The sequence below is a fragment of the Sorex fumeus genome, unplaced genomic scaffold (assembly GCF_029834395.1).
Source record: "Sorex fumeus unplaced genomic scaffold, SorFum_2.1 ptg000041l, whole genome shotgun sequence".
NCBI lineage: Eukaryota > Metazoa > Chordata > Mammalia > Eulipotyphla > Soricidae > Sorex > Sorex fumeus.
In genome coordinates, this window is record NW_026606098.1 from 8,873,702 (window position 1) to 8,899,628 (window position 25,927).

General features: G+C 56.8%; 1 protein-coding gene across 9 annotated transcripts in view; it reads left to right on the top strand.

Annotated features, from left to right (window-relative positions):
• Positions 1-25,927, top strand: part of CACNA1A (calcium voltage-gated channel subunit alpha1 A) — a 114,756-nt gene that overhangs the window by 27,027 nt on the left and 61,802 nt on the right. For all 9 annotated transcript variants that reach the window (XM_056119618.1, XM_056119620.1, XM_056119613.1 and 6 more), the window contains exons 4-5: positions 20,304-20,395; positions 22,706-22,858. In XM_056119618.1, the coding sequence (XP_055975593.1) occupies positions 20,304-20,395; positions 22,706-22,858 (245 nt within the window). The remainder of the gene's footprint in view (positions 1-20,303; positions 20,396-22,705; positions 22,859-25,927) is intronic.

Here is a 25,927-nt window from a genome sequence, read left to right on the forward strand (position 1 = left end):
CCGGTGCCCTCCCTGCTGTACCATTGCTCCAAGCCCCACAAGTTGCAAAATTCTTTGCAATCGAAACACTACGGGGCAAGGGCTTGGAGCTCCAGGCTGTGGACCATGAGCAACTGTTGAAGCCACTGCTTGGAGCCAAGGCCAGCTGGGAGGATTGTGGGGTTGCCCAGTGGCCATGTCCTCTCTCGGGCATTGGAAAGCCCCCCCACTGCCATTCCCAGGGGCTTGGGACATCACACTGTGAGTTGGACTCCTCAGGGTGGTGCTCCCCTTGGAGGGCTTTTTTATTGGCCACACCTGGCGATGCTCAGGACTTTCAGGATTCACTGAGTGGGGGGGTGCGGGGGACCACACAGGGTGCCAGGAACTGGGACCTACCCTGGGCTGGCTGGGTGGAAGACCCTCCCCGTTGTCCTGTCATTCCGGCTCCGCTGCTGCGGAGGGTTTGGGAGCAAAAAGGCTCCCAAAGGATAGACTCAGTGCCGTGGCTCCGCTTCCTCTTCTGGTCTAGGAGATGGGGTGAAGGCTGCAGACACCTCCAGAGTGGGGTTCTGCGGGATGGGGTGCGCCATGCGCTGCCTGGAGCTGGCAGCGAGCGGGCGCTGGGTATTAGCTCTTATAATGCTAATAACTGTAATTATGGTGATGATCGTTATTATTCCCACGACTCCCGGCCCCGTTCCATAGACCAGTGAGTTAAGAGCAGAAATGAGCGCTCGTGCGCTGGGCACCAGCCTCTTCTGCCCGTTGGGGCAGGGGGAGACAGGACCCCGCTTGGCATTGAGGCACCGCGGGGTGGCAGCATTCCATGCAAGCGGAGGGTCTCAGTGTGAGGGGACAGAACCTTCCCCTTCACTGTTGTTTGTCATGGGGGCACGTGACCTCCACGCCTTTGCTTCCGCATCAGGGAATTTGAAATCGGAGCAAGTGCATGGACATGAGGTGGTCCTGGTTTCCTTCCCGGCCACTGGCCGCAGTGGCTGAGCCTAACTGTATTATTCCCAGTCGGTCCCAAGCTGGGGAGGTTGCACAGGGTCGCCAAGGCCCCAGTTCCAACCCCAGCACCGCACATGTTCCGCCAACAACCACCAGGGGTCACTCCTGAGCACAGCCTGGTGCGGCCAGAAAAATCCAAAATAAATCCATGAATTAAAATCCATTTGGGGAGGGGGACAGGTTTTGGGCTACACCCGGAGGTGGTCAGGGTTGATTCCTGGTTTTGTGCTCAGGGATCTTTCCTGGTGAGCTTGGGGGACCCTGTGTGGTAGCAGGGATCAAACCCAGGGAGCCGGCAAGGCAAGTGCTGGCGCACTGTTCTATGGCTCCAGCCCCCAGAAACGCCGAATTTGAAGCCCTGCCCGCCTTCCTCAGAGAACGCCTCACCCTCGCTAGTCCCCAACCCTGTGGCTCCAAGGGCCACGCTGTGGTGCGGGTGTGACTCGGGCCTGTCTCCTCAGCCTGGCATGTGCCTGCCAGGAGCTGTGGATGCTTGTTTGCCGGTGTTTGCACTGAGGTGAGGGTGTATGTGTGCCTGTGTATTTGGAGAGTGTATATGTACTGTGGAGGTGTATGTGTGTGGGTGTGGGTATGTATGTGTATGTGCGTGTATATCCTGTCGGAGCATGGAGAGGCCTGTATATGCGTACACATGCATGAGTGTACATGGTCCTGTGTTTAAACATATGTATGAATGTGGGTATATGTAGTTGGGGGCGTGTATGTGTACATGTATATGTATACGTGCATGAATGAGTGGGTGTGGGTGTAGAGGTGTGTATGAATGATGTGTGTGTGTATGTATGTATGCATGGGCATGTGTGTGATCATGTGTGCATGTATTGGGGGACATGCATGCATGTTGTGTGAGCATGTGTGTGTGGGGATTATGTGGGCATATCTGTATGTGCTTTTGTAATATGGACGTGTGTACATGTATGCGTATGAGTACGTTGTACAGAGTGTGGGTGTATGTGTAAGCAGTGTGGCTGGATGCATGTGGATATATTTATGTGTGTACTATGGGGAGTGTATGTGTGTGTGTGTGGATATGTGTGGGATCTATGTATTGTGGGTGTGCAGTGTATAAGTGTACATGCATGCATATGAATGTGTATAGATGGAAGTGTGTGTGTATGTGTGAGTATATGTGTGAACATTACCATATAGGCAGGTTGTGTATGTTGTGTGTATATGTAAATATTGTGTGTGGTGTTTGTGTTGTGTGTACGTTGTGTGTGTTTGTGTAATGTTGTGTGTATATGTATATGTCGTATGTGTATAGCTGTGTGTACATGTTGTATGAAAGCTGTATGTATGTATATTGTGTGTGTGTTGTGTGCGTGTGAGGTTGCCCCCCACTTAGGATTTTTCCCACCCAGGAAACGACCCACCTCCTTGTGGCTCATTCTTGTCAGTTTTTCATTTGCGTCCAGACCGTATCGGCTGGGAGTGGGGGCTCTTGTCCAACTCAAGCTTTCCACAGGGACGTTTGGGAGCCAGGAGCGAGGGTTGGGGGCTAGCAGGGGAGGGGGAGGCAGCAGATGTCTATGATCTCTGAGCTTTGGGGTGGGGCCAGGCTGCCTGGGAAGGGGTGGGAGTGGGTGGAAATGGGGACCTCGAGCAAGGACTGGGCCCAGAAAGAAACCAGGGCAGGAGCGATGGGGATGCAGACTGGGGCTGAAGCTAATTTTAGTGGCTGAAGAGGCTGGGGGGGAGGGAGAGGGGAGAGAGAGAGAGAGAAGACGGAGGGAAGGAGAGAGAGGAGAGAGAGGGAGGGAGAGAGGGAGAGAGAGTAGGGGAGAGAGTGTGTGTGTAGGTGTGTGTGTAGGGTGCTGATGAAAGATTTATTTTTATTTATTTGAGGAGGGTTTCGGTGGTGGCGCTCAGGGCTGACTCCTGGTTTTGCGCTCAGGGGTCACTCCCGAAGGGTCTCTGGGGACCACGTAGGGCCAGGGATTGAACCCGGGCAGGCTGTGTGCCAGGAAAGGACCTTCGCCCCTGCTGTGTCTCAGCCCACTGCTGAAAGGTTTGTCAGTCAGGCAGAAAGCAGAGGCCCAGGGGCTGGAGCGATAGCACAGCAGGTAGGGCGTTTGCCTTGCATGCGGCCAACCTGGGTTCGATTCCCAGCATCCCATATGGTCCCCTGAGCACCACTGGGAGTAATTCCTGAGTGCATGAGCCAGGTGTGACCCAAAAAGCAAAAAAATTTAAATAAATAAATAAAAAAGAAAGCAGAGGCCCAGCCTCCTGGGGAGGGTCTGACCAGCTCCTTGGGGGGTCCTGAGGGCAGGGCAGGGCTGAGGGGTGACGCAGAAAAAAACCCTTTAAAATTTTTTTTGGTTTTTTTTTGGGGGCCACACCTGGCAATGCTCAGGGCTTACTCCTGGCTTTGAGCACACCCATGGGTTCAGGGGACCATGTGGGGGGTCAGGGATTGAGCCCTGTGCAAGACTGTCCGTGTGCAAGGCGAGCGCCTTCGCTTCCCTAGACCCCAAGTTCTCAGTTCTCTGGACATTCCTCCTTCCCTGCTAAGTGCCAGAGCGCGATTTCTCGAGTTCCCTGGGGATGGGAGGGTGGGACCGATTTCTTCTTAAAGGTCCGACTTAGTGGTAATTCTCTGGGGCCCCATTCTAATTTGGGGAACTCCCCTTTTAGATTCCCTCTCTTGAGGATGAACCTTGAGCCTTGCCCGCTGCGCTGGGCACAAAGGCCACCCGGATGCGGCCTCGCTGCTCCTGACAAAGGCTCGGCACGTCGCATGGGCCCTTTCCTTCAGCGCGGGCTGGGAATCCGGGTGGGTCCCAGTGGACCTGTCCAGCTCAGATCCGCTCCCATGCAGCCTTCAGCTGAGTGTGTCCCAGGCACACCTGGCGCAGGGAAAGTAGGGAGAAGACTGGTGACACTGAAGGGTGACCCTGGGTCCAGGGCTGGGTGGCTGTAGGGGCTCATGTTCTCTGATGACGGCTCAGCTCTGCCAATGGGGCCCTGAATGTGTCCCAGGCAGCTTTGCTCCAGGGGGAATGTCTGAAAGAAAATTAGGTCTAGGGGCTGGAGCAATAGCACAGCGGGTAGGGCGTTTGCCTTGCACGCGGCCAACCAAGGTTCGATTCCCAGCATCCCATATGGTCCCCTGAGCAATGACGGGAGTAACCCCTGAGCATTGCCGGGTGTGACCCCAAAAAGCACAAAAAAAAGAAAAGAAAATTAGGTCTGGTCCATGCAGTGTCCTGTGCTAGCTCCACACACATTTACACTAGCACACGCTGTCCCCATTCTCATATGCAGACACACCCATAGGAACACAGAGACACACACATACATATACAGTCACTCACACACATACGTACACAGACACGCACGCACATGGACACTCAGTCACCATTCATACACACACACTCCTGCACATACAGACTCACACATGCACACTTACAGACACATTCATATGCATTCACACACACACACACACACACACAGTCCCTCATCATTCAATACACTCAACTTGCACATTCACATTCATAGGCACACAAGCACATAGAAACACACTCATGCATACACACACATCCTCACACACATATACACTCAAACACACACTCATACACACTCATACTCCTGCACACACTCAAATACACACTCATGCACACACATATAGACACACACGCATACACATAGACACACCTATACGCAAATTCACACACCCACTGACACACACATGCACACAGTAACACATACTCACTCAGCCCCTGCACCTGGACCATGGCTCTGCGTGCCTCGGCTTGTCCAGGAGTGTGGTGGGGGGTGACACCTGAGCTCATCCCTCCAGCTCCCAGCTCTGCTGTTCCCAGGTGGGGCCACCTGGTGGGTTTTCTGGACCCCAGAAGCCTGTGCTTGGCAGGGGCAGGACTTCTGGGGAGCTGGCCAGTGAGCTGCTACTGTTGCTGGAGCCGCAGTGGGTGCAGGGGCCAGAGAGAAGCCCAGTAGAAATGCGGTGACTGGGGCAGGAGCAGTAGTATAGCAGGTAGGACGTGGCATTTGCCTCACACGCGGCCGACCCAGGTTCGATCCCCAGCATCCCATATGGTCCCCAAGCACCGCCAGGAGTAATTCCTGAGTGCAGAGCCAGGAGTAACTCCTGAGCATCACTGGGTGTGACCCAAAAAGCCAAAAAAAATGCAGTGACCAAGCAGGAGGCTGGTCTGGACTGATTCCCCAGCACTCCGCGGGGCTCTTGAACACACAATAGTGAGACTGTGGCCGCAAAACCACCACCAAAAAAAAAATCTGGATGGTCTGGTGAGAGTTCTGAGGTTGCCGATGTCCCTCGAGCCCCGCCCATCCTCCAATGCCGCGGCTGGTCCTGGGGTCCCAGTCAAGATTGGGAGACGAGCCTCTGTTCATCCCTGGTGCCCACATGATACCGGCGCATCCACATATGATGCAGTTGGGCTTCAGAGGAGATGGGGACTTTCCAGAAAGTTCTGGCTGCAGTGCAGCCCCCCTGAATCTCTGAGGAAGCTGGTTTGAACTCATGAACACGGTCTCATTGTCTGCTCCATGTCAAACCACTATTGCCTTCCCTCTCACCGCGCCTTTCTTTCAGGAAGTTATTCAACAAGCTTGTGCCGTGCAGGGCGCAGGGCTCAGGGCCCGGGAGAGGGTGCAGGCCGAGCCCAGAACTGCTGAGACTCGAGTATCTAGTTGGAGGAGATAGGCTGTGAATCAGCAGAATGGAGAGCGCCTGCCTGTGGCCAGCGCGCTGGAGGGGAAGGAAGGCAGGACGGAGCCTGGGATGAGCCTCAGACTGGGTGGTGGAGGGTCCAAACTGAACCCGCAAAGACTCCTGCTGGCCGGGAGCCGCGCTCCAACGAAGGGCAGCGGAGAAATAGCTCAGTGGACTGAGCGCACATTTGCGTGCAGGAGGCCCCAGGTTCGATGCCTGGCACTGCGTGATTCCCAGAGCACGACCCCCAAGGATCAAGCCAGGAGTAGCCCCTGGCCACCACCGTGTGTGCACCCCGCCTCCAAGGGCAGAGGGAAGGTCTGAAACACCTGGTTCCCGATTTAGAGGCAAACGGAAGGATGGGGGTGCGTGAGCTGAGATGGGGCAGGGTAGCGGACCGGGAGCCCGTACTCCGCCTGCATCCGTAGGGGAGGGGGTTGGGGGGGGGGGCTTTGACCGTTCAGAGCCTGAGGTTCAGAAAGAGAGTGCGGAGATGCAGGGACTTATTCAAGAGTCATCAGACAAAACATCGAGGTTATTTATAGCTCTGGAACCGGAGAAGGGAGTGGAGCTCAGAGCACGCCATGGTCCGTGCCCGGAGCTGGCTCTTTGTGAAGTGTGGAGGTGAGGCAGTTGGGGGCAGGGGGAGAGAGGTGAGGGGACCACCAGGGAGGCTAGCAGGGAGGAAGTGAAGGGAGCAGGGGGCCCAGCTGCAGGGGAAGGGCTTAAGGCATTTGTAGGAGGAAGTGGTCAGGAGTGCTGTCCATGGGGTCCCCGGATGCCAGAGCTGACTCAGTGAGAAGCGAGGAGTGATGGTTGGTTTAATATGAACAGTGGGACTTAGCAGTGTGCAAAGCCGGGGCGGGCCTCGCTTTGGAGAGGTGCAGGATACGCAGGGACCAGAGGCTGTCAGATCACCAGCGATCAGTTTGAAAGAGTTTCCCTGCCAAGAATGGGGACAGAGTTTGGGGGACGTTGGCTGCTGGATTAACCTATTAAGCAGTGTTTTTTTTTGGGGGGGAGGAGTGCCCACTGGGTGATGCTCAGGGCTTACTCCCGCTCTCTGTGCTTAGGAATTACTCCTGGGGGTGCTCAGGGGACCATATTTTATGTCGGGGATCAAACCTGCGTCGGCCGCGTGCAAGGCAGGCACCCTCCCCACTATCCTCTCTCTATGGCCCCCACCTTGATTTTTGGGGGTTCTGTTTTTGGTTTTTGTTTTTACGTTAAGAGAGTTAAGGGCAGGGGCAGGTTTAAGCAGATGGGAAGAAGGAGGGAGAAAGGCGAGGGTTGGCCTGCAGGAGTCTCGGCGGGCGAGCAGGAACAGCCACTTAGATGGGGCGGGGTCCGAGGAGCCACCAAGGCTGCGTGGAGGGGCGAAAAGTTGAATGGGCACCCGTGGAAATTGTGCTGCTTCTGTGTTCTTGCAGTTTCCCAAGGGTAGGTAGTTGCTAAAAAGAATTCTATTCAGGGTGTTTACTCTCATTGGTGCTCGGGAGTACGACTGCCAACGAAGATACAGCTAGGTACCCCCTCTCTCCGTGCCTCAGGCCCACTAGAAGGCTCTGCCCCTGTTTGTCTGAGGTTGTTCTAGAACTGCGCCTGTCCATGTCCAAATCGGAGAAATGTGTGTCCCTCCCCTCCCCCCCGACCTCCTCACTCCCTGGATGCGTTTCGTCTTCCGACCTTGTACTCATCTCAGATCGCTCGACATCGCCACGCTCCCCACCCCCCACCCCCAACTCCCATCCGTAGCCCCCAAAGGCCACTCTCCTCCGTCATTCTGCCAAGAATCACGATGGTATCAATGGGTCCGTCTCCATGGCAACAGTCATGAATGAGCCCAGCAAGGTAACCCTGGAGATGGCGTGAATGAGAAGTGGTCCGTTGCCACGGCGACGTGCTGAATGGAAGGGCCCCCACTCTCACGGAGACGTCACCGGGACAGAATAGTCAGCTTGAAGTCGGCCGTGCCTATTTTCAATGCGGAGGTACAAAAATACATCCCGGTGAAGCTCACGCTCCTGTGCTCCTCCTCTCTGCCTCCAGCCCCTTCTTCATCCTTCCTCCTCCAAGTCAGCCCCTTCCTCCTGCAGCGAGAGGGTACAAGGGGGTGCTGTTCCTCTGCTCTCTGGCTCTCGACACCCCCAGGTCAGGTTGATGCTCTTGGGTCAGATTCCACCTTCCCTTGGGCATCCACCATGTCATCAGAAACCATAAGTGGACCGGGAAAATGACTGTGTTCTTGAGGGCAACAGCAGTGGACGGACTGGACCGATTCAGCTCACACCTCAATGGGTGTTAGTTCCCGGGTAGACCAGTTGTGTGTCAGGGACTGCCATTTCCCCGCCTCCCCCCCTCCCCCGCATTCTATGGCAGCGTCTGATGACACAAGTGTCACTGGACAATCATAGTGGCTCGGTCTTACAGGGAGCACTGTGTCCCTGAGTCACCCAGAGAGACGATTTCATTGTTTCTGAGGGAAGACTCTGACCGGACCCCTCGCAAAGCCAGGAGAGATCACGATGCTGTCACCGGGACAGCCCAAAACCCATCAGAAAGAAGCTGGTGGAGGGCAGAGAGGAGGGCCTTTGCGGGAGTGATCCCTGAGCACAGAGCCAGTAGGCAGCCCTGAGCAGAGGTCTGTGGAGAGACCTCCGGGCTGGCGGCTGGAGGGCGCCAGAAATGCCGCTTCCTGCAGCCTGAAGGTGGCTCCTGGCCGGAAACCTTTGCTTGGAAAGCTGCCAGCCCCAAGCCTCAGCCCACGGGCCCCCTCACACCCCACACACCCCGAGGCTCCCCCAGTGAGCAGGAACTGGGGGACGGTGTAGAGATTTTAGAAGCGCCCAGGGCCCGCCTGAGACCTTGATCCCTGGGGCCGTCTACACCGCAGAGCCAATCCTGACCACCCGTGGCCTCCCGCAGGGGGTGGGGCACAGAATCGGCTTTATTTCTCCCCAGTGAATGCTGGTCTCGTTCTGCGGGGTCTTTGCCCTCGAGTCAGCAAACCAGAGGCCACTGTCAACTGTGTTCAAGGAACGCAATGGGTGGGAGGGAGGAACGCCACCGGCATCTCCTCCGACTCCTCGTGTGGACAGGGAGTGGTGTCCAGGAGGGCGGGTGCTGGAAGCCTGGAGGTTTGGTGTCTGAAAAAAAGTTCCCCCTGGTTTGCTCTGGTGGAGCAGCTAAGCTCTTGGGGTCTCTGGGGTGTGTGATACATCCATCAGTGCTCAGGGCTGACTCTAGGCTCTGTGCTCAGGAATCCCTCCTGGCAGTGCTCGGGGGATTGTATCGGGTGCTGGGGACCAAGCCTGGCAGATATCTTCTCCTCTGTCCTGTCGCCTGGGTCCCCTGGAGGGTCTTTGTATTTTTTTTTTGCTTTTTGGGTCACACCCGGTGATGCACAGGGGTTCCTCATGGCTCTGCACTCAGGAGTTACTCCTGGCGGTGCTCAGGGAACCATATGGGGTGCTGGGAATCGAACTCGGGTTGGCCACGTGCAAGGCAAACGCCCTACCCGCTGTGCTATCTCTCCAGTCCTTCTATGTCTCTTTTACCTCGTCTGCCAAATGGAGCCGGGCATGGGCAGCCGGGGTGCTGGGGCGATGGCCAGTCCTGTGGAGTGCCAGGGCGGTGAAGAAGACGTGGGCACCCTGGTTCCCCCTCCGCGGTATGACTCGGGCCAGGTGTCTGCACCTCTCTGGGCCCCATGTGTTTTCTCAGCTGCAGTGGGGATCAGAGTGTTCCCACTTCCTAGAGTGGAAACGATCCAAGGCGACACTTGGCCCCTTTAGGCGCGCGATGTGGATATTAGGGAACCGGGTCACACCACCTGCGTGGCCCAAGGACCTGGGTTTCTCGGAGTGGGATTTGGCATCACCGCGCTGGCCCCCAGCCTGGGGTGGCCACGCTGAGTGGCCGTCCCCGGGGATTCATTAGCTCATTTCTGGAAAGCGCTTTGCAGCCGCACAGAATCTGCAGGCTGGAGGGACGCAGGAAGAACAGGAGGAAGAGGCTCCCCAGGGCCCCTCACACTGCTGGTCTCCTGCAGGCTGCAGACTGGTTTCCGCTGGAGGGGCCAAGGAGGGAGAGGAGCTGCAAGAGGGGGCCTGCACACCCCACCTCTCTTCTTCCCAAGCCCAGCCCGAGTCTCGGAGCCACCCATCGCTTCTTGGGCCCAGCACACTTTTCCCAAGAGCTGGGTGACCCCCAAGCTGGACCCATCTTCCTGCAGAAATGGGTGGATGGGGGAGGGACAGAGAAATAGGGCAGCGGGGAGGATGCTGGCCTTGCAAGCCAGCTGACCTGGATTTGATCCCCGGCATCCCATAGGGTCCCCAGAACACCACCGAGAGTGATACCCTGAGCACAGAGCCAGGAGTAAGCTCTGAGCATCACCAGGTGTGGCCCAAAAACAAAAAAAGAAACGAAAGAAATGTGCGTCTGGAATGCCATCTGTGCCGAGCGAGGAGGCATTCTTAGCACTGCTCAGCGCTATAAAATGATGAGCGTGAACCTCCCTTGGGCTGATGCTCTCTCCCGCATCCCCCATCCTAAGATTTAAAACTTGGTGGGTTTTTTTTCCTTTTTTTTCCTTTTTGCTTTTTGGGTCACACCCAGCGAAGCACAGGGTTACTCCTGGCTCTGCACTCAGGAGTTACTCCTGGCGGTGCTCAGAGAACCATATGGGATGCTGGGAATCGAACCCGGGTCGGCCACGTGCAAGGCAAATGCCCTACCCGCTGTGCTATCTCTCCAGCCCCAGAACTTGGTGGGTTTTAAAGATCTTTATGAAGAGGGCAGCCTGGTGGTCCAGGGAGATGTCCAGAGGGCTCAGCATGGACTCTGTGTGCTTGGCCCTGGGCTGCATCCCTAGCACTGCCCGCTTCCTCCGACCACTGCTAGGTCTGACCACCAAAATCAATAGTTTGAAGGAGTAAGAAAGAAACATCTGGGACTGGAGCCATAGCATAGCGGGGAGGGCGCTGGCCTTGCAGGGAGCTGACCCAGGTTTGATCCCTGGCACCCCAGAGGGCCCCCCCGAACCCCGCCAGGAGTGAGCCTTGAGCATAGAATAGGGAGTGGCCCACAGTAACAGGTGTGGCCCAGAATCAGAAAAAAAAAAAGCAAAAAGAAAGGGAAGGAAAAAAGAAACAAACTAAAATCTAAAACAAAATGTTAATAGTTTGGTAAACCAAATAGTCTGGTAAACCCATGTCACAATAAAAAAGCAGTTTCGAAAATCAGTAGTACTTAGGGCCGGAGCGATAGCACAGGTAGGGCATTTGCCTTGCATGGTGGGGGCAGACCAGGGTTTGATTCCCAGCTTTCCATAAGGTCCCCCGAGCTCCGCCAGGAGTATTCCTGAGTGCAGAGCCAGGAGTAACCCCTGAGTATCACCAGGTGTGACCCTAAAAGCACGATCACGATCATCCTGTTGTTCGTCGATTTCCTCCAGCAGGCACCAGTAACGTCTCCCTCTTCCTAGCCCTGAGACTTTAAAAGAGCCATTTCAATGGTCTTTCAGGATTAGGAGAATGAGACTCATCATTGTTACTGACCCAAAAAAGAAAAAAAAATTCAATAGTAATAATTCACCAAATGTACCCAAAGCAAAGTACACTTGGGGATTCTGAAGTATCGAGCCCACGCCCAGGGGCCAGCCCAAGAAGGCTCTGCCGTTTCCGACCCTTTTCGGCCTGTGGCTCCCAGAACTGCTGGTCCTTAGGAGGCCTTGTCCATCGCCAGGTGGGAGAAGGGGAAGTAGGTATTAGTGGGCGGGACTAAGAAGTTGACCCCATACACTGCTGCCTACATGCCATTGGTCAGATTCTTGTCACATGACCGGAGAGGCACGGTAGTCTGGGAAATGCAGTTTCTGACCAGACAGCCACTGCTGGGCCCACCCTCTGATGGATAGTCTGGAACTTCATTCAGCTCTCCAGGCATTTCAGTCTACTTCCCTTCTACCCTCCCAAGTACCATGTGCCACGCACCATGGGAACTATTTTCTGTGCAGTAATAATCTCCAGGTAGTGCAACTGAAGCACAGAGGGGTTTTAAATAACTTGCCTAAGGTCACACAGCACTGAAGCTGGAACTGCAATTCAGCTTCCTTGGCAGCAGAAACCCAAGCATGGTAATGAATTTGCTGTTGTTAGAAGGAAGAGGTGGGCCAGCTTCTATGAGCAATTGTTGAGATGAGTCCTGACTATCTCACCTCAGCTTGGCTCCCTCCCCCTTAGTCCACTGTCGTCATCACCCCAGTTCTTAAAGTTTCCCAGCTACATCCAGGTCACTCTGGGTGGCCAGGGGGGCGTGTGTGTGTGTGTGTCAGTGATGACTCGTGCATTCAGCACGGTGAGAAGCTCCCTAGCCCCTGGGGGTCAGGGGCAGTGCCCCCCCTTGGCCCCCAACACGATCCTCCAGGGTGTCTCCAGACACCCCCCCATCCCAGGTTAGACCGAGCTGGCCAAGTGCTGCTGGTGTGTGTTGTTGAATATGATCCTCTAGTGCAAATCCAGGCCAGGCTGACTTGAAAGTTGCTGCCTTGCAAAACGGGGTGAGGGCGGGGCGGAGGGAGAGGTTCAGATGCAGGATTCGGTGCCCGGATGGAGCCCACTGAGTTCAGAATTTCAAGGACAGAGAAAACCACAATCTCGTAATGATTTTCTTTTTGATTTTCTTTCTTTAATCGGGGGCCACATCTGCCTGTGCTCAGGGGTCACTTCTGTACAGTGCTGGGAATTGAACCAGGTGCCTGCTCAGAATGGGAACCGAGGTCCTTGGGGAAGCGCCGCCCCCCCTCCTCCGCACACGCATGTGCGCACCCACATGCATGCGCACGCCTGCCTGAGAATTTGGGGGTGAAAAAAGTCCCCCTGAAAGCTTACGGCACACCCTATTGAAAGGCTAGGCGTGACGTCACTGCTCTGGAACTGGGTGGTGGGGGGTTTGGTGGGGTGCGCAGTCCCGGCTCTGCCCAGGAGTCACTCCTGGTGGTGCCGGGGACCTTAGTGGTGTCACGGAGACGTGAACCAGGTCAGCTGCATGCCAGACAGTTTAGCGCTTTACCCCTCCAACTGTCCCGCCAGCTGGAATGATTTTTAGAAATTAGGAAAGGAGAGAGAGAGAGAAGGAATGAAGGAGAAGCGGCAGAGAGTGGGGTGCTCACTTGAAGGTTTGGCGCCTTGGGCTGGACACTCCGGGAGTTTGCTCTGACAAAGCAAGAAGCAGCAGGGCTCTCTGCTCCCACCCGGACCCCGACCCTGCAGGCGCTCTGCCCCCCCCCCCCCCAGCCATGCAGGCTCTCTGCTCCCCAAGCCCCAACCCTGCATCTCCGTGCTGCTGCGTTAGGCAGTTTTTTCCGCCCCTTCTGGATCTGGACTTGTGCTGACTCATCTTTCTTTGCCTGGAGGGAGGAAGTGGGGCCTCAGGCCCTCCCCCGTGACTCAGCAGTGATTCACGGTTTAATTAATGGAGGTGGGGGACAAAGACCTACCTGGGTCCAGTTTTCAGGCCCGAGTCCAAAGCACTCACACCTGTGGGGAGGGGAGGGGGGCAGCATCCTCAGGGATAGACTCCCCCAGCACCTCCAACAAAGGTGGGGTGCTCTGAATGAGACCAAAGCTCCACCAGGGCTTCCTGGCAGACAGGCAGCTGGTCTGTGCCCCCAAGAGCTGAAGGGCGCAGGGAAGCTCCATCCTGCTGTTCGCCTGAGTCAGGGGGCTGTGGGGTCTTCCCCAGCCCACCCTCCTTGCCCTCTTGTCCCATTCCCGCCCTTCCTGGAACCCGAGCTTTGCCAGGGCCCTTCTGGGGGCGCTGTTTGTCTTTGTAAAGAGCCCCCAGGAAAGGCTCAATCACCCTGACCCTTGGGGGTTCAGGAGGGGGTGGGACTTTCCGTGAACGAAGTCTTTAAAAATAAAAGAAAAATAAAAACTTTTTTGGAGGGGGAGTGGGCCACACCCAGCAGTGCTCAGCTTGCTCCTGGCTCTGCACATAGGGATCACGGGCTCCTAACGGGCTCCTGGGACCGTATGGGGTGCCGGGGATTGAACCTGGCTTGGCCACGTACAAGGCAAATGCGCAGCCCTCTGTACTATCACTCTGGTCCCCGAATACCAAAGTTTTGTTTCTATTTTTTGGGGAAACCACTTCTGGTGATGCTCTGGGATTACTCCTGACTCTGTCCTCAGGGATCACTTCTGGCAGTGCATGGGGGACCCTATGGGATGCCGGGAATTGAACAGCAGTCGGCCAACTGGAGGTGCCCTTCCTGCTATTCTATCGCTCCAGCCCCAATCAAACAACAAACTTTTATCTCTGGCCTCCCTGTGAGGACACTGAGGCTTGGGAGCTCGTCCACTGCAGGCACGCACTGTTGGGGTGTGTGTGTGTGGGGAAACAACATACATCAGTGGGTGGGTTTCCGTCCAGGCTGATCCCTACCCAAGACCGGAAGCGCGCTGTTGCTACACGCATTTTGCTCACTCGGAAAGAAAATTGGAATTCAAGGACAGAGAGGTAGCACTGGGGTTTAGGTGGTTACTGCGCACGTGGAGGACCCCGGTTCCATCCCCAGCACCACCCACCCACGGTGCCCTGAGCAAGCACCAGGGTGCACGGGGTGGGGGGGATGCCTCTATGAGGCTGCCAGATGGATGGACCAAGACGCCGCTGGGAACTCAGCGAGCTGAGAGGAATCTGCTGCTGTAACACACACCCCACCTGGCCCCTGCGCACCCCATCCCCAGCTCATGCAGAGGCTCAGGTGTTCAAGTTTAGCTCCTGCACATCACAGGGCAGAAGTAAAGGCCCTCCCTCCGCACCCCGGCTGAGCTACTTTGCTTTGGAGGCCTTTGAGATTCTTGGGGTTCCCACGGTGCCAGCCCATCCCCAGCTCCCCCTGCAGTTCCCCCCTCGGAATCTCTGATTCTCTGGATTCTCGGATTCTCTGGAATCCCCTTGCTTGCCGCCAGCCCCCCCCCCCCCCCCCCGCCCTGTGGGAGTGTCAGGAGCACACCCCGCCCCCAACATAGAAGAGTGTCCTTTTGTGCAAATCCTTCTCCTCTCCAAGGTAAAGAAGAGGAAGAAGGGCCTCCCCGAAAGGTCAGGGCTGGGGGACTCTGGAGAACTTTACCTTCAGGAAGGAAAACACAGGCGGAGGTGGTGGCGAGCGGACGCGACCTTTAGCAGCCCAGAGCTGGGGCAGAGAGGAAATGAAACCTTGGCTCCGAATAGGAAGGTGTCCTGTAGGTTCAAAATTCAGTTAGGGAGCTCCAGTGTCCAGCCTGTGGCACCCATGTCACTCCCAAGGCCTTGTGGGCACTTTTCCTGTCACTTACGTGGAAAGTGGGTCTGAGGCCAGGGCTCAATGGACCGAGATTTGAGTCCCAGATTCAAGTCCCCTGAGAACTGCCAGGAGTGATCCCTGAGCACGGAGCCAAGAGTAGCCCCTGAGCATAGCCGGTATAACCCAAACCCCTTCCACCACCACCGGACTCAGTACAGGGTTCCAGGGAAATCTATTAAAACCTGGTCTGGATGCCAGAGAAGCATTGGGGGGCACAGGGACATGGGCCCGGCATGCACTGCCCCATGGTCACTTGACCCCCTGAGCATGTACCCTAGGGAACCACTTCACTGCGCCCAAACATTGGATGGTCCTACTCAGGAGACAGAGTATCACTGGGTGTGGCTCCCTGGCCCCCTACACACTGCTTAGGGGGTCAAGTGACCGTGGGGCTTAGGAGACCCTTCACATCCCCCCCCCCAAAAAAAAACACAAAAAGCTCATAGTCCACAGCCATGGTCCTGAGTGAAAGAGAAAACAACAGAACGTGCTGAGCTTCTGCCGTTTGTGTCAACTTAAAGACACATGCATCAAGGCAGGGGACATGACCTACAAGAATGCGTTCCAGCCCGCCTGATTACAGATCCTGTCTGTGGAAGGCCCTGATGAGGCCCGGTGGTATGGGATGATTGAAGGAGTGAGTGAAGGAACAAGGGGTGGAGCAAAACAATGAGTGGATGATTGAAGGAATGAATTAATGAATGAGTGGATGAATGGACGAGGGAATGAACGAAGCAATCAATGGGTGAAAAAATGAATGGATGGATGAGTAAAAGAATGGATAGATGAGAGAATGCATGAAGCAATGAATGGGTTAAAGAGTGAATGACTGAATGAATGGATGAGTGAAAGAATGGATAGATGAGTGACTGAGTGAAAGAATGAATGGATGAGTGTAAGAATGAATGAGTGAATAAACAAAAGAATGAATGAGTGAGGGATGGATGAGCAAATGAATGAGTGAAAGAATGAATGAATGAGTGAATGAATGGACGAATGGATGAATGAATGAGTGAATGAATGGATGAATGAATGAGTGAATGAATGGATGAATGACTGAATGAGAATAAATGAGTGAAAGAATGGCTGCGTGAAGAATGAATGAACGAATGAATAAGTGAAAGAATTAATAGAGGAATGAATGAATGAGCGAAAGAATGAACGAATGAATAAACACCCGAGTGAGAGGGCCATTGCACAGACCAAAGGGAAGCGCCTCCGTGGGCTGTGGGGTGCACGCCCCTCCCAGTGGTCCAGGGGGGTCCAGGAATGGTCTCCTGAGGCGCTGCTGTCCCGGGGAGGTCTGGGGACCGGGGCGGGCATCAGGCCCTGCGATGCTGCCGGCACATCCCCCCCGGACCTGCCTTCTCCTGGCGTCTCTCTTCTCATTCCCAAGCTAAGTGTCCGCTGGGTTAGAAATGGCACCACTGGGTCTGGAGCAATACCACAGCTAGTAGGGCGTTTGCCTTGCACGCGGCCAACCCGGGTTCGATTCCCAGCATCCCATATGGTCCCCTGAGCACCGCCAGGAGTAATTCCTGAGCACAGAGCCAGGAGTAACCCCTGTCCATCGCCGGGTGTGACCCAAAAAGCAAAAAAAAGGCGCCACTGGCTGCCACAACAGGGAAGGGCGCAGCCTGAGCATCACCTTCCAGGCCGGAAGGGCCACACTGGTACTCGGCCCAGGAGATGCCGGAGACTGAACCCGGGGCGGCTGCCTGCAAGGCCAGCCCCCTCCCCCGGGCCGCGCCCCGGCGCCCAGAGCAGGGCTCTTTGGCTAACGTGCTTTGCGGGGGCGGGTGGTACTGGGGGGGGGTGGGCGCTGGGAGGACGCTTGGCACAAAGGGCGAAGGCCGAGTCCGCAGTGCACATGCGCAGTGCAGGCGGCGACTACAGGCTGGAGAGGCCCTGCCCATTGGCAGAGCACGGGGGCACGGGTGGCCGCTGGTGTCACGTCCCGGCGTCTCGTGACATGGACACAGTCGTGACATGGACCGTGAGGATTTTTTCCCCCTTGCGGGTTTTGGGCCCCACCCGGCAATACTCAGGAGTTACTCCCGCCTCTGAACTGAGGGGTCACTCCTGGAGGTGCTCGGGGGACCCTAGGGTTGCCGGGGATTAAAAAAAAAAAACCTAGGTGGCCTCGTGCAAGGCAAGCGCCCTCCCCGCTGTGCTATCGTCAGGGGCCCTGCACTGTGTGTTTTTTCTCTAAGCCAGGTGGGAAAAACCCAGACAAGAGGCTCCAGTTCCCCCCTCCTCTCTTCCTCTCTCTCCCTCCCTCTCCCTCCCTCTCCCTCTCTCCCTGTCTCTCCCCATCTCTCTCCCTCTTCTTTCCCTCCCTCCCTTTTTTCTCCCCCTCCCCCACCGCCCCAAGGGTGGTCATCTTGTTCTCCAGAATGTCCTGATCTTCTGATCCCTGTGCATGCCCTCTCTCCCCCTTTGACCGGCTGCTCCTGGTGGTGTGCTGGGGGCCTGCCCGAGTCTCTGGCCCCTTGGAGCTGGTCCAGGGCTGCCCACTGTCCCGTGGCTCTGTAGACCCAGAATCCATCTTTTCTTAGCTTCTTTCCCCCCCTCCCCCCCATCCAACCAGCCTCGGGACTGGAACGGAGGGTTCCGGTGTCCGAGCTGCACATTCTCACCTGGGGATCCAGACCCGCGTGCCTGTGGTACATTTCTGGGCTCTCTTTGCTCCTCTGTGAAATGGGATTCATCCTGCAGGCGCTGGGTGCAGGGAGGGGGGCGCCCCCGTGCACGGCTCTCACCGGCAGCTAAATATAAACCGGGGCCTCCTTTGCACTCCCACTGCCTCTGTCCTACTTCCAGCCCTCACCAGCGGCCTGCATGGCTCCCGCCACACGCCTGCCTCCATCCCGCCAATCTGCCCTCTCAGCTGTCAGCCTGCTCTCCCCAGTCTGGAACCTGATGCGACGCCCGCTGTCGCCCCCCCCCCACCCTCAGCCCCCGCCACCCGCCCACCCACCCAGTTTCTCCCTGACTGCACGCTCCGAGGGAAGCCCCTCAGTCAGAGGTGGGGTTGGGTGTAGGGGGGCGTCCTTGTCTACGGAAACCTGTTCCCCCACACCCAGTCTTCCTCTGCTTCCTCCCCCTCTTTCCAGGGAGGAGGATGGGAAATAGTAGATTCCCAGTGCAAGGTGCTGTAATGGTACTTGGGCGGGAAGGAGGTGAGGCGATGGACAGGAAGGATAAGGTGATGGACAGGAAGGAGATCAGGTGATGGACAGGAAGGAGGTCAGGTGATGCACAGGAAGGATAAGGTGATGGGCATTGCTGAAGCTTAGCCAAGTTAAGGCAAAGAATAACCTATCCTTGGGCCTGGAGCAATAGCACAGCGGGTAGGGCGTTTGCCTTGCACGCGGCTGACCCGGGTTCGATTCCCAGCATCCCATATGGTCCCCTGAGCACCACCAGGAGTAATTTCTAAGTGCAGAGCCAGGAGGAACCCTGAGCATCACCACGTGTGACCCAAAACACAAAAAAGAAAAAAAAAGAATAACCTATCTTTTTCTCTTTACCAAAGAGAAGAGACAAGATAGTGATTGTGGGGGGCAGAATGATAGTACAGCAGTTGGGAACCTACTCTGCATGTGGCTGACCTGGGTTCGATCCCCGGTATCCCATAGGGTCCCTCGAGCACCGCCAGGAGAAGTTCCTGTGTGCAGAGCCAGGAGTAACTCCTGAGCATCACCCACGTCGCACAAAAACAAACATAAAAATAAGATCTGGTGATTTTATTTCCTTGTGTTCCCCCCAACCTTGATTCAGACTCTGGGGCAAAGAGTTCGACTGGGCTGTAACCCAGAATGTGTTGGTGGGGAAGAGACACGTGTGTGTGTTGGGGGGGAGGCTCATGCCCCCTCTGGGCACCGTGCAAACCTCATGCCTCTGTGGAGGTGGCTTGGGAGTGAAGGAGCGGGGTCCTGTGTGGGTTCCCCTACTCCCAGGCTGCTCATTCCTGAGCTGTCTCCTAGTTTTGGGAGAAAACCCAGGGACAGATAAATGCAGACCCCCATCATTCGGGTGCTCGCGCCAAACCCGGGCCCCCAGGACTGGGCGGAAGGTGCTGCCAAAGCCTCGGCACAGATGCCCTTGTTCGGCCACGCCACCCCGGTGGCCTCCGGGCTGGGCCCTCCCTGGGGGATCCCGAGGCAGCACTCGCCTTGGAAACAGTCATGCAGATGTAGTGTCTTCCCTGGGCTGCTGGGTAGGAGTCCGTGGGACCCCGGCCTCCCCCATCTCCAAATGAAGTCTTTTTTTTTTTTCAATTTATTTTGCTTTTTGGGTCACACCCAGCGATGCTCAGGGGTTACCCCTGGCTCGCTCTGCATGCAGGAATTACTCCTGGTGGTGCTTGGGGGACCCTATGGGATGCTGGGGATTGAACCCAGGTTGGCTGTGTGCAAGGCAAACGCCCTCCCCACTGTACTATAGCTCCAGCCTCCCAATGAAGGTCTTATGTGGGGTATTCCCCAGGGACACGATCAGAATATGCCACTCATGGTCACCAGGATTCTGCCTTCCCTTTGGCAGAGGGACCTTTCCAGCCCCAGACTGGGGGGTTGCTTGCCTCCTTTGGGGGGTTTATTGGTCGAAACCAACAGGGCTGGGCCGCTTAGGCCCACTTAGCCACCTGGGTGCTGGGCAGGCACAGTGGGGACCCCGTTAAAGTTGTTCGTCCCAACACCCCCTTGATTGGGACTTGGCACCTTCGTGGCTCCTGGGTATGAGGGAGGAAATCCAGGCTCAGGGCTGGGAGGGACTTGGGGGAAGGTCTAGCCCCAGGCGAGGCGGCTGGGTTCGAGTCTGCGTGCCTGGCCTGGCCTGCCAAATGCTTTCCCTTCGGGTCAGAGCCTCCATGGCGGATCTGCATCCCCTGCCGCCTTCCCCAGAAACCCCCAACCCCACCCAGGACCCCCAACATCTGCTCTGACTGTGGGACGTGATTGTCACCTCAGGTCACCTCAGCACATGCGATGGGGGAACCTCTGTCCCTCTGGACCCACCCAAATCAGTCTGTTCTGAGTCTTGGTTGCCTTTTTGGGTCCCGAGGTGGTTCCTGCGAACAGGGCACAGGGGACCACACCAGACCCGGGCTAGAGGGATAAAGTCACTGGTCACCGGTCATGGGGCGGAGCCCATCCCCCACAGCCCTGCCCGCCCGCCGGGCCCCAAGCCTACCCCTACCCCTGCCCCCCCACCCCGGTTTCTTTCTTGCAGCATCCTGGCGACGATCGGGGCGGAGTTCGACCTGCGGACGCTGCGGGCAGTGCGGGTGCTGCGGCCGCTCAAGCTGGTGTCCGGCATCCCAAGTACGTGAGTCTCTACACCAGCCAGCAATCAGCGGGCGGGGAGGGGAGCCCTGGGGGTGGGGCGGCCACGGGTCTCCTGGGCCGTGTCGGGGACGGCCCTCTTTGAGAGGCACCCTGCCCCTGCTGGGAACCTGTGTGGGTCTGGGTGAGCCGCCCCCAGCCCACTGCAAACCCCAGGCCTGCCTGGTCACCCCCAGACTCATTGTGAGTGCCCACTATCCGCCAGGGGCCATGCGAGCCACGCGAGGTGCCACCCGCCGTCTTGTTCTGTTTGCCCAGTCCAGGAGTCTCCAGCTGGCCAGGAGCTCCAGTTGGCGGACTCGCTGGCGCAGTAGCTGGGAAGCAGCCGAGCTGAGCGTGCTCTGGAAATGCTGGGTCCTAGGGGAGCAGCTCAGGTGCGAGGCAGGCGCCAGGGGTCCGGGGCCGAGTTTGAGTAACCAGGACCACGTCCGAGCCACCTCCATTCCCAGCTGCTCATCTTAGTCTGGCACTTCTGCCTCCCTCTGTGACAGCCGCCTGCAGGGCGGAGGGTTGGGGAGGGAGGTCAGGTCGAGATGCAGCACAAGAGAAGCTCATGCGAGAGAGCTGAGCCAGCGCATCACTGTCTCAGATGACAATTTGACAGCTGTGGTGACTGAAGGGAGGAGGGGAGGAGGGCGACGAGGGTGATGACAACGGGGATGATGTCCATGGTGGTGGCAACTGAGAGCGATGATGATGGTGATGGTGATGATGGTGATGGTGGTGGTGGTGATGGTGATGGTGGTGATACAGGTGATACAGGTGATGGTGGTGGTGACAGTGACAATGGTGATGGTGGTGATGCTAATGCTGTTGGAGGTGATGGTGATAGTGGTGATGATGGTGATATGTTGATGGTGATGATGGTAAGTGATGGTGATGTGGTGATGGTGGTGATGGTGGTGATGGTGATGGTATTGGTAGTGATGATGATGCTGATGAAGGTGATGATGATGGTGGTAAGGATGATGGTGATACAGGTGATGGTGGTGGTGATGATGGTGATGGTGGTGATGATGATGGTGATACAGTGATACAGTGATGGTGGTGGTGACAGTGATGATGGTGATGGTAGTGATGCTGTTGGAGGTGATGGTGATGGTGGTGATGATGGCGATGTGTTGATGGTGATGATGGTGGTGATGATGATGGTGTTGGTAGTGATGATGCTGATGAAGGTGATAGTGATGATGGTGATGGTGGTAAGGATGATGGTGATACAGGGGATGGTGGTGGTGATGGTGATGATGATACGGTGGTGATGGTGATGATGGTGATGGTGGTGATGGTGATGATGGTGATGGTGGTGGTGGTAGTGACAATGAAGATGCTGATGGTGGATGATTACAGTGATGCTGATCTTGACATGGATGATATGGTGAGGATGCCATTGACGACGATGACATGAAGACGATGATGAAGTGCCCTGGACTGTTCCACTTTACAGCAGGTTTCTCTCGCCAAGCCTGCGGGACATGGTCCCTCTGCATCACCATTTTGCACCTTTCTTGCTTTGTTGTTCAAGTTTGCTGCCAGCTGTGCTGTGAGGGATCCCCAACACCCCCAGAGGGTGCCCCAAACCCTGCCAGGAGGGATCCTTGAGCGCAGAGCCAGGAGTCAGCCCTGAGCACCACCAATGTGACCCAAAATAAATGAGTTAAGGGTTGGGGCTCAAGTGGTGGAACTGGTGCCCAGCATAAGCCAGGCAGTTTGGCCCTCGGCCTGGCATGGTCCCGTGGTCACAGCTAGCCCCTGTGAAATAAACAGGCTTAAAAATCCCAAGTGAGAGGGGGCTGGAGAGATAGCACAGCAGGTAGGGCGTTTGCCTTGCACACGGCCGACCCAGGTTCAATTCCCAGCATCCCATATGGTCCCCTGAGCACCGCCAGGAGTAACTCCTGAGTGCAGAGCCAGGAGTAACCACTGTGCATCGCCAGGTGTGACCCAAAAAGCAAAAAAAAAAAAAAAAAAAAAAAAAACAAACCCAAGTGAGGGCTGGAGCAATAGCACAGCGGGGAGGGCGTTTGCCTTGCACACGGCCTACCTGGGTTCGATCCCCGGCATCCCACAGGGTCCCTGAGCATTGCCAGAAGTGATTCCTGCATGCAGATCCAGGAGTAACACCTGAGCATCGCCGGGTGTGGCCCAAAAAAGGAAAAAAAAAAAACAAAGTGCCAGTAGTCCATGGGGGGCTCGTCCCTGTGCTGGTCAGCCCTGCCCAGCGCTGCCCCATCCCTGGGGTCCTGGGGAGGGGGCACCCACTCACCGCCTCTTTCTGTGTCCCCACAGGCTTGCAGGTCGTGCTGAAGTCCATCATGAAGGCCATGATCCCGCTGCTGCAGATCGGCCTCCTCCTGTTCTTTGCGATCCTTATTTTTGCAATCATAGGCTTAGAGTTTTATATGGGGAAATTTCATACCACCTGCTTCGAGGAGGGCACAGGTGAGTCCACGGGGGCCGCGGCATCGGGCTGCTGGCTGGGGTGTGGAGAGGTTGGGGTTTCCACTTTCCCTTTGGGAGCAACAGTCTCCCCCAGAAGCCCCAAGACCCTCCTCGCGGGGAGCAAACTCTGCAGCGGGGAGATTCGGGCTGCTCCCAGGCCTGGTTCTGGGGTCCCCTGCAGAAGCTTTCCCGGGCACGGGACGCAGTCTCCTTGGAGTGTGGGGGTGTGCATCTGAGAGGCTCCATCAGGCCGGCATCACTGTGGGCAGGGGTCTTCCCCGGGCACCTCCTGGATTCAGAGTCGGGACCCAGAGGGCTGGGGGCTGCTCCAGGTTGGAGTGCAGGCCGCTGTGAGCACACTTCTGTCCCATGTGCCACCCTGAGAACTGCTTGGGAGAATGGCCCTTCCCCCACTCCCACGGAGGCCACGTCAGCTGGACACTTGCCTGTGTGGGATGCAGGAATGGCAGTGTTTGACCAGTGTCTGCCCTCTGCAAGGAGACCCCTGCTGGCTGCTGCAGGGCTGAGGAGAACAGAAGGTGTCTGCAGGGGGGAGGAGGGGGAGGAGGGGGCACCGGATTGATGACGGAAGTGATAGTGATGGTGGTGATGGTGATGGTGGTGATGATGGTGGTGATGATGATGATGATGGTAGTGATGATGGTGATGGTGACAGTGATGGTGGTGATATGTTGTTGGTGTTGATGATGGTAATGGCGATGGTGATGTGATGGTGATAATAATGGTGGTCCTGGTGTTGGTGACTGTGGTGGTGATGATAGTGATCGCGATGGGGTTGGTGCAGGGAGGCCAGCCTGTCTCCGGAAGGAAGTGGTCAGCCCATTCACGCCCCTGGAGAAAGGAGACTCAAGTGTGGCGCCACTTGGTTCCCCCAGACCATAAAGGCACCCCCAACCAGGGAGTCACGGCCTCTCCCCTCCCCCACTGGGCCACTCCCCACATCTTAATATCTGGGCCCAAGAGGGGGAGGGGCACCCAGAAAACAGGCCCAGAGGGCAGGGGCTCAGCTCTGTCTGGGGAGGCTGCGTCTCCACCACCCACAGCACCTTCAGGGGCCTGGAGCTGCTGCACCCTTTCCCTCGCTTAGCTCCAGCTCCCATTTCTCTGCTGGCCGATGAGTCCCGGGCCCAGCACTGTGGAGGGGCGTGGCCTGGCCTGTGGCCCCCACTGTTGGATCCCCCGAGGAGAATGATCCCTCAGCACAGCTGGGCGTGGCCTCCCAAATTAACCTCAGTGGTTTCTGGGTCACAACTGATGATGCTCAGGGGTTACTCCTGTCTCTGTGCTCGGGAATTGCCCCAGGGCGGGGCTTAAGGGACCTGCGGGATGCGGGGATGGAGCCCACACTGACCACAGGCAAGCCCAGTGCCCTCTCCGCTGTCCTCTCACGCGGATTCTGGGATCATGAGAGTTTTCGATTTGGGGAAGAGGGTCCCCCCACCTGCTCCACCCTGTCACCCCACAAACAGCTGCTGCGTCGCCCCAGACCAGAAGGAAGGAGGCCGTGCTTTGCTTTCTCAGAGCCGCCCCCTCCCGCTCCTCCCCCGGCTGCTGAAGTCGTCCCAATCTGGGCTGTCCTAATTATTTCTTCCCGATGAAGAAGGTGTTAATTGAGGCAAAGCTATTTCTGCACTGGCCCTCACCCTGGCAGGCAGAGATCAGATCGCAGGGAAGGGATGCAGGGCTGCGCCCTGGGAAAAGGTGGCGGGGCAGTGCGACCCCTGCTCCTGGGGATTTCTCTCTTTCTCTCTCTCCCTCCCTCTCTCTCCCTCTCTCTCCGTCTCTCCTCCCTCTCTCTCTCCCTCTCTCTTCCTCCTTTTTTCCTCTCTCTCCCTCCCTCTCTCTTTCTCTCCCTCCCTATCTCCTACCCTCTCTTTCTCTCTTCCACTCTCTCCCTCTCTTTCTCTTTCCCTTTTCTCCTCATCATCCTCTCTCTCTCTCTCTCTCTCTCTCTCTCTCTCTCTCTCGTTTCTTTCCAGCCAGGAGGGCAGAACCTGGGCTTCGGGCCGGGTGAAGGTGGGACTGGGGGAGTGGGATAGGGAGGGAGGGAGGTGGGGGGGGACCCCCAGAGGGTTGGAAGCCTCCATTTAGAGCCCAGCGGAAACGCTGGGGATTAAAAATATAAGGCGTGTGAGTAAGAGACAGATACACACAGACACCCAGGCAGCAGGTTAATTTTAAAATGTATTTATAACCGAATTCTGCAAGCTCTCCTGGACCGTTGTGTTTCTAGAGCGCTCAGGATGGGTGGGGGCGAGGGGAGAGGAGGCGTGGGGTTCCAGGGCAGGAACACCCGTGGCGGGGAGGACTCAGAGGGCTGGAGCGCATGTGGGAGCCCTGGACATCAGGTTCCTCTCAGCTCCCAACACCTTCAGGTGTGATCTCTGAGCCCCCCCCCGCCAGGAAAAAAACCCAACAATACTGCAAAGAGACAGCTATTCAGCAGTTGTTTCTGCAATCCGCGCATTGAGGCTGGAGCAATGGTACAGTACTAATGGCGTCTGCCCTGCAAGTGGCTGACCCGGGTTCAATCCCTGGCACCCCATATGGCCCCTGGAGCACCTCCAGGAGTGATTTCTGAGTGCAGAGCCAGGAGTATCCCCTGGGCATTGCCGGGTATGACCCTCTCCCCTGAAAAAATATTCGGGCAATGCCTGAGAGATGCCCCAAGTGGAAAACAAATAAGACAGCACTTTGCTTCCGTTTGTAGTTTGATCAAGGCTTGGGGTTTGCAGCCAGCTCCTAGCAGTGAGTGCAGATGCTGGATCTTATTCCCAAATTGCAATGTTCGGGAACTCTGCTAGCCCGGCCACTGGCTGGGCATTGAGCAGCGGGGTGAAGGTTCCAGAACAGAGTCAACCTCCCATCCCCCGGCAATGTTGCCATCCATGAGGGGCGGCTGCCCAGCCCTTCCCCACCCCCCCGCCCCCCACCCCCACCCCTGCCTCCTGCCCTTGCGCCTTCCTCTGCCCGGTATTGCCGAGGTGGTCCTGAGGTCGATGGAGTTGTGTCTCTGTGCCGACTGTCCCGGGCAGCGAGGTCGCCCAG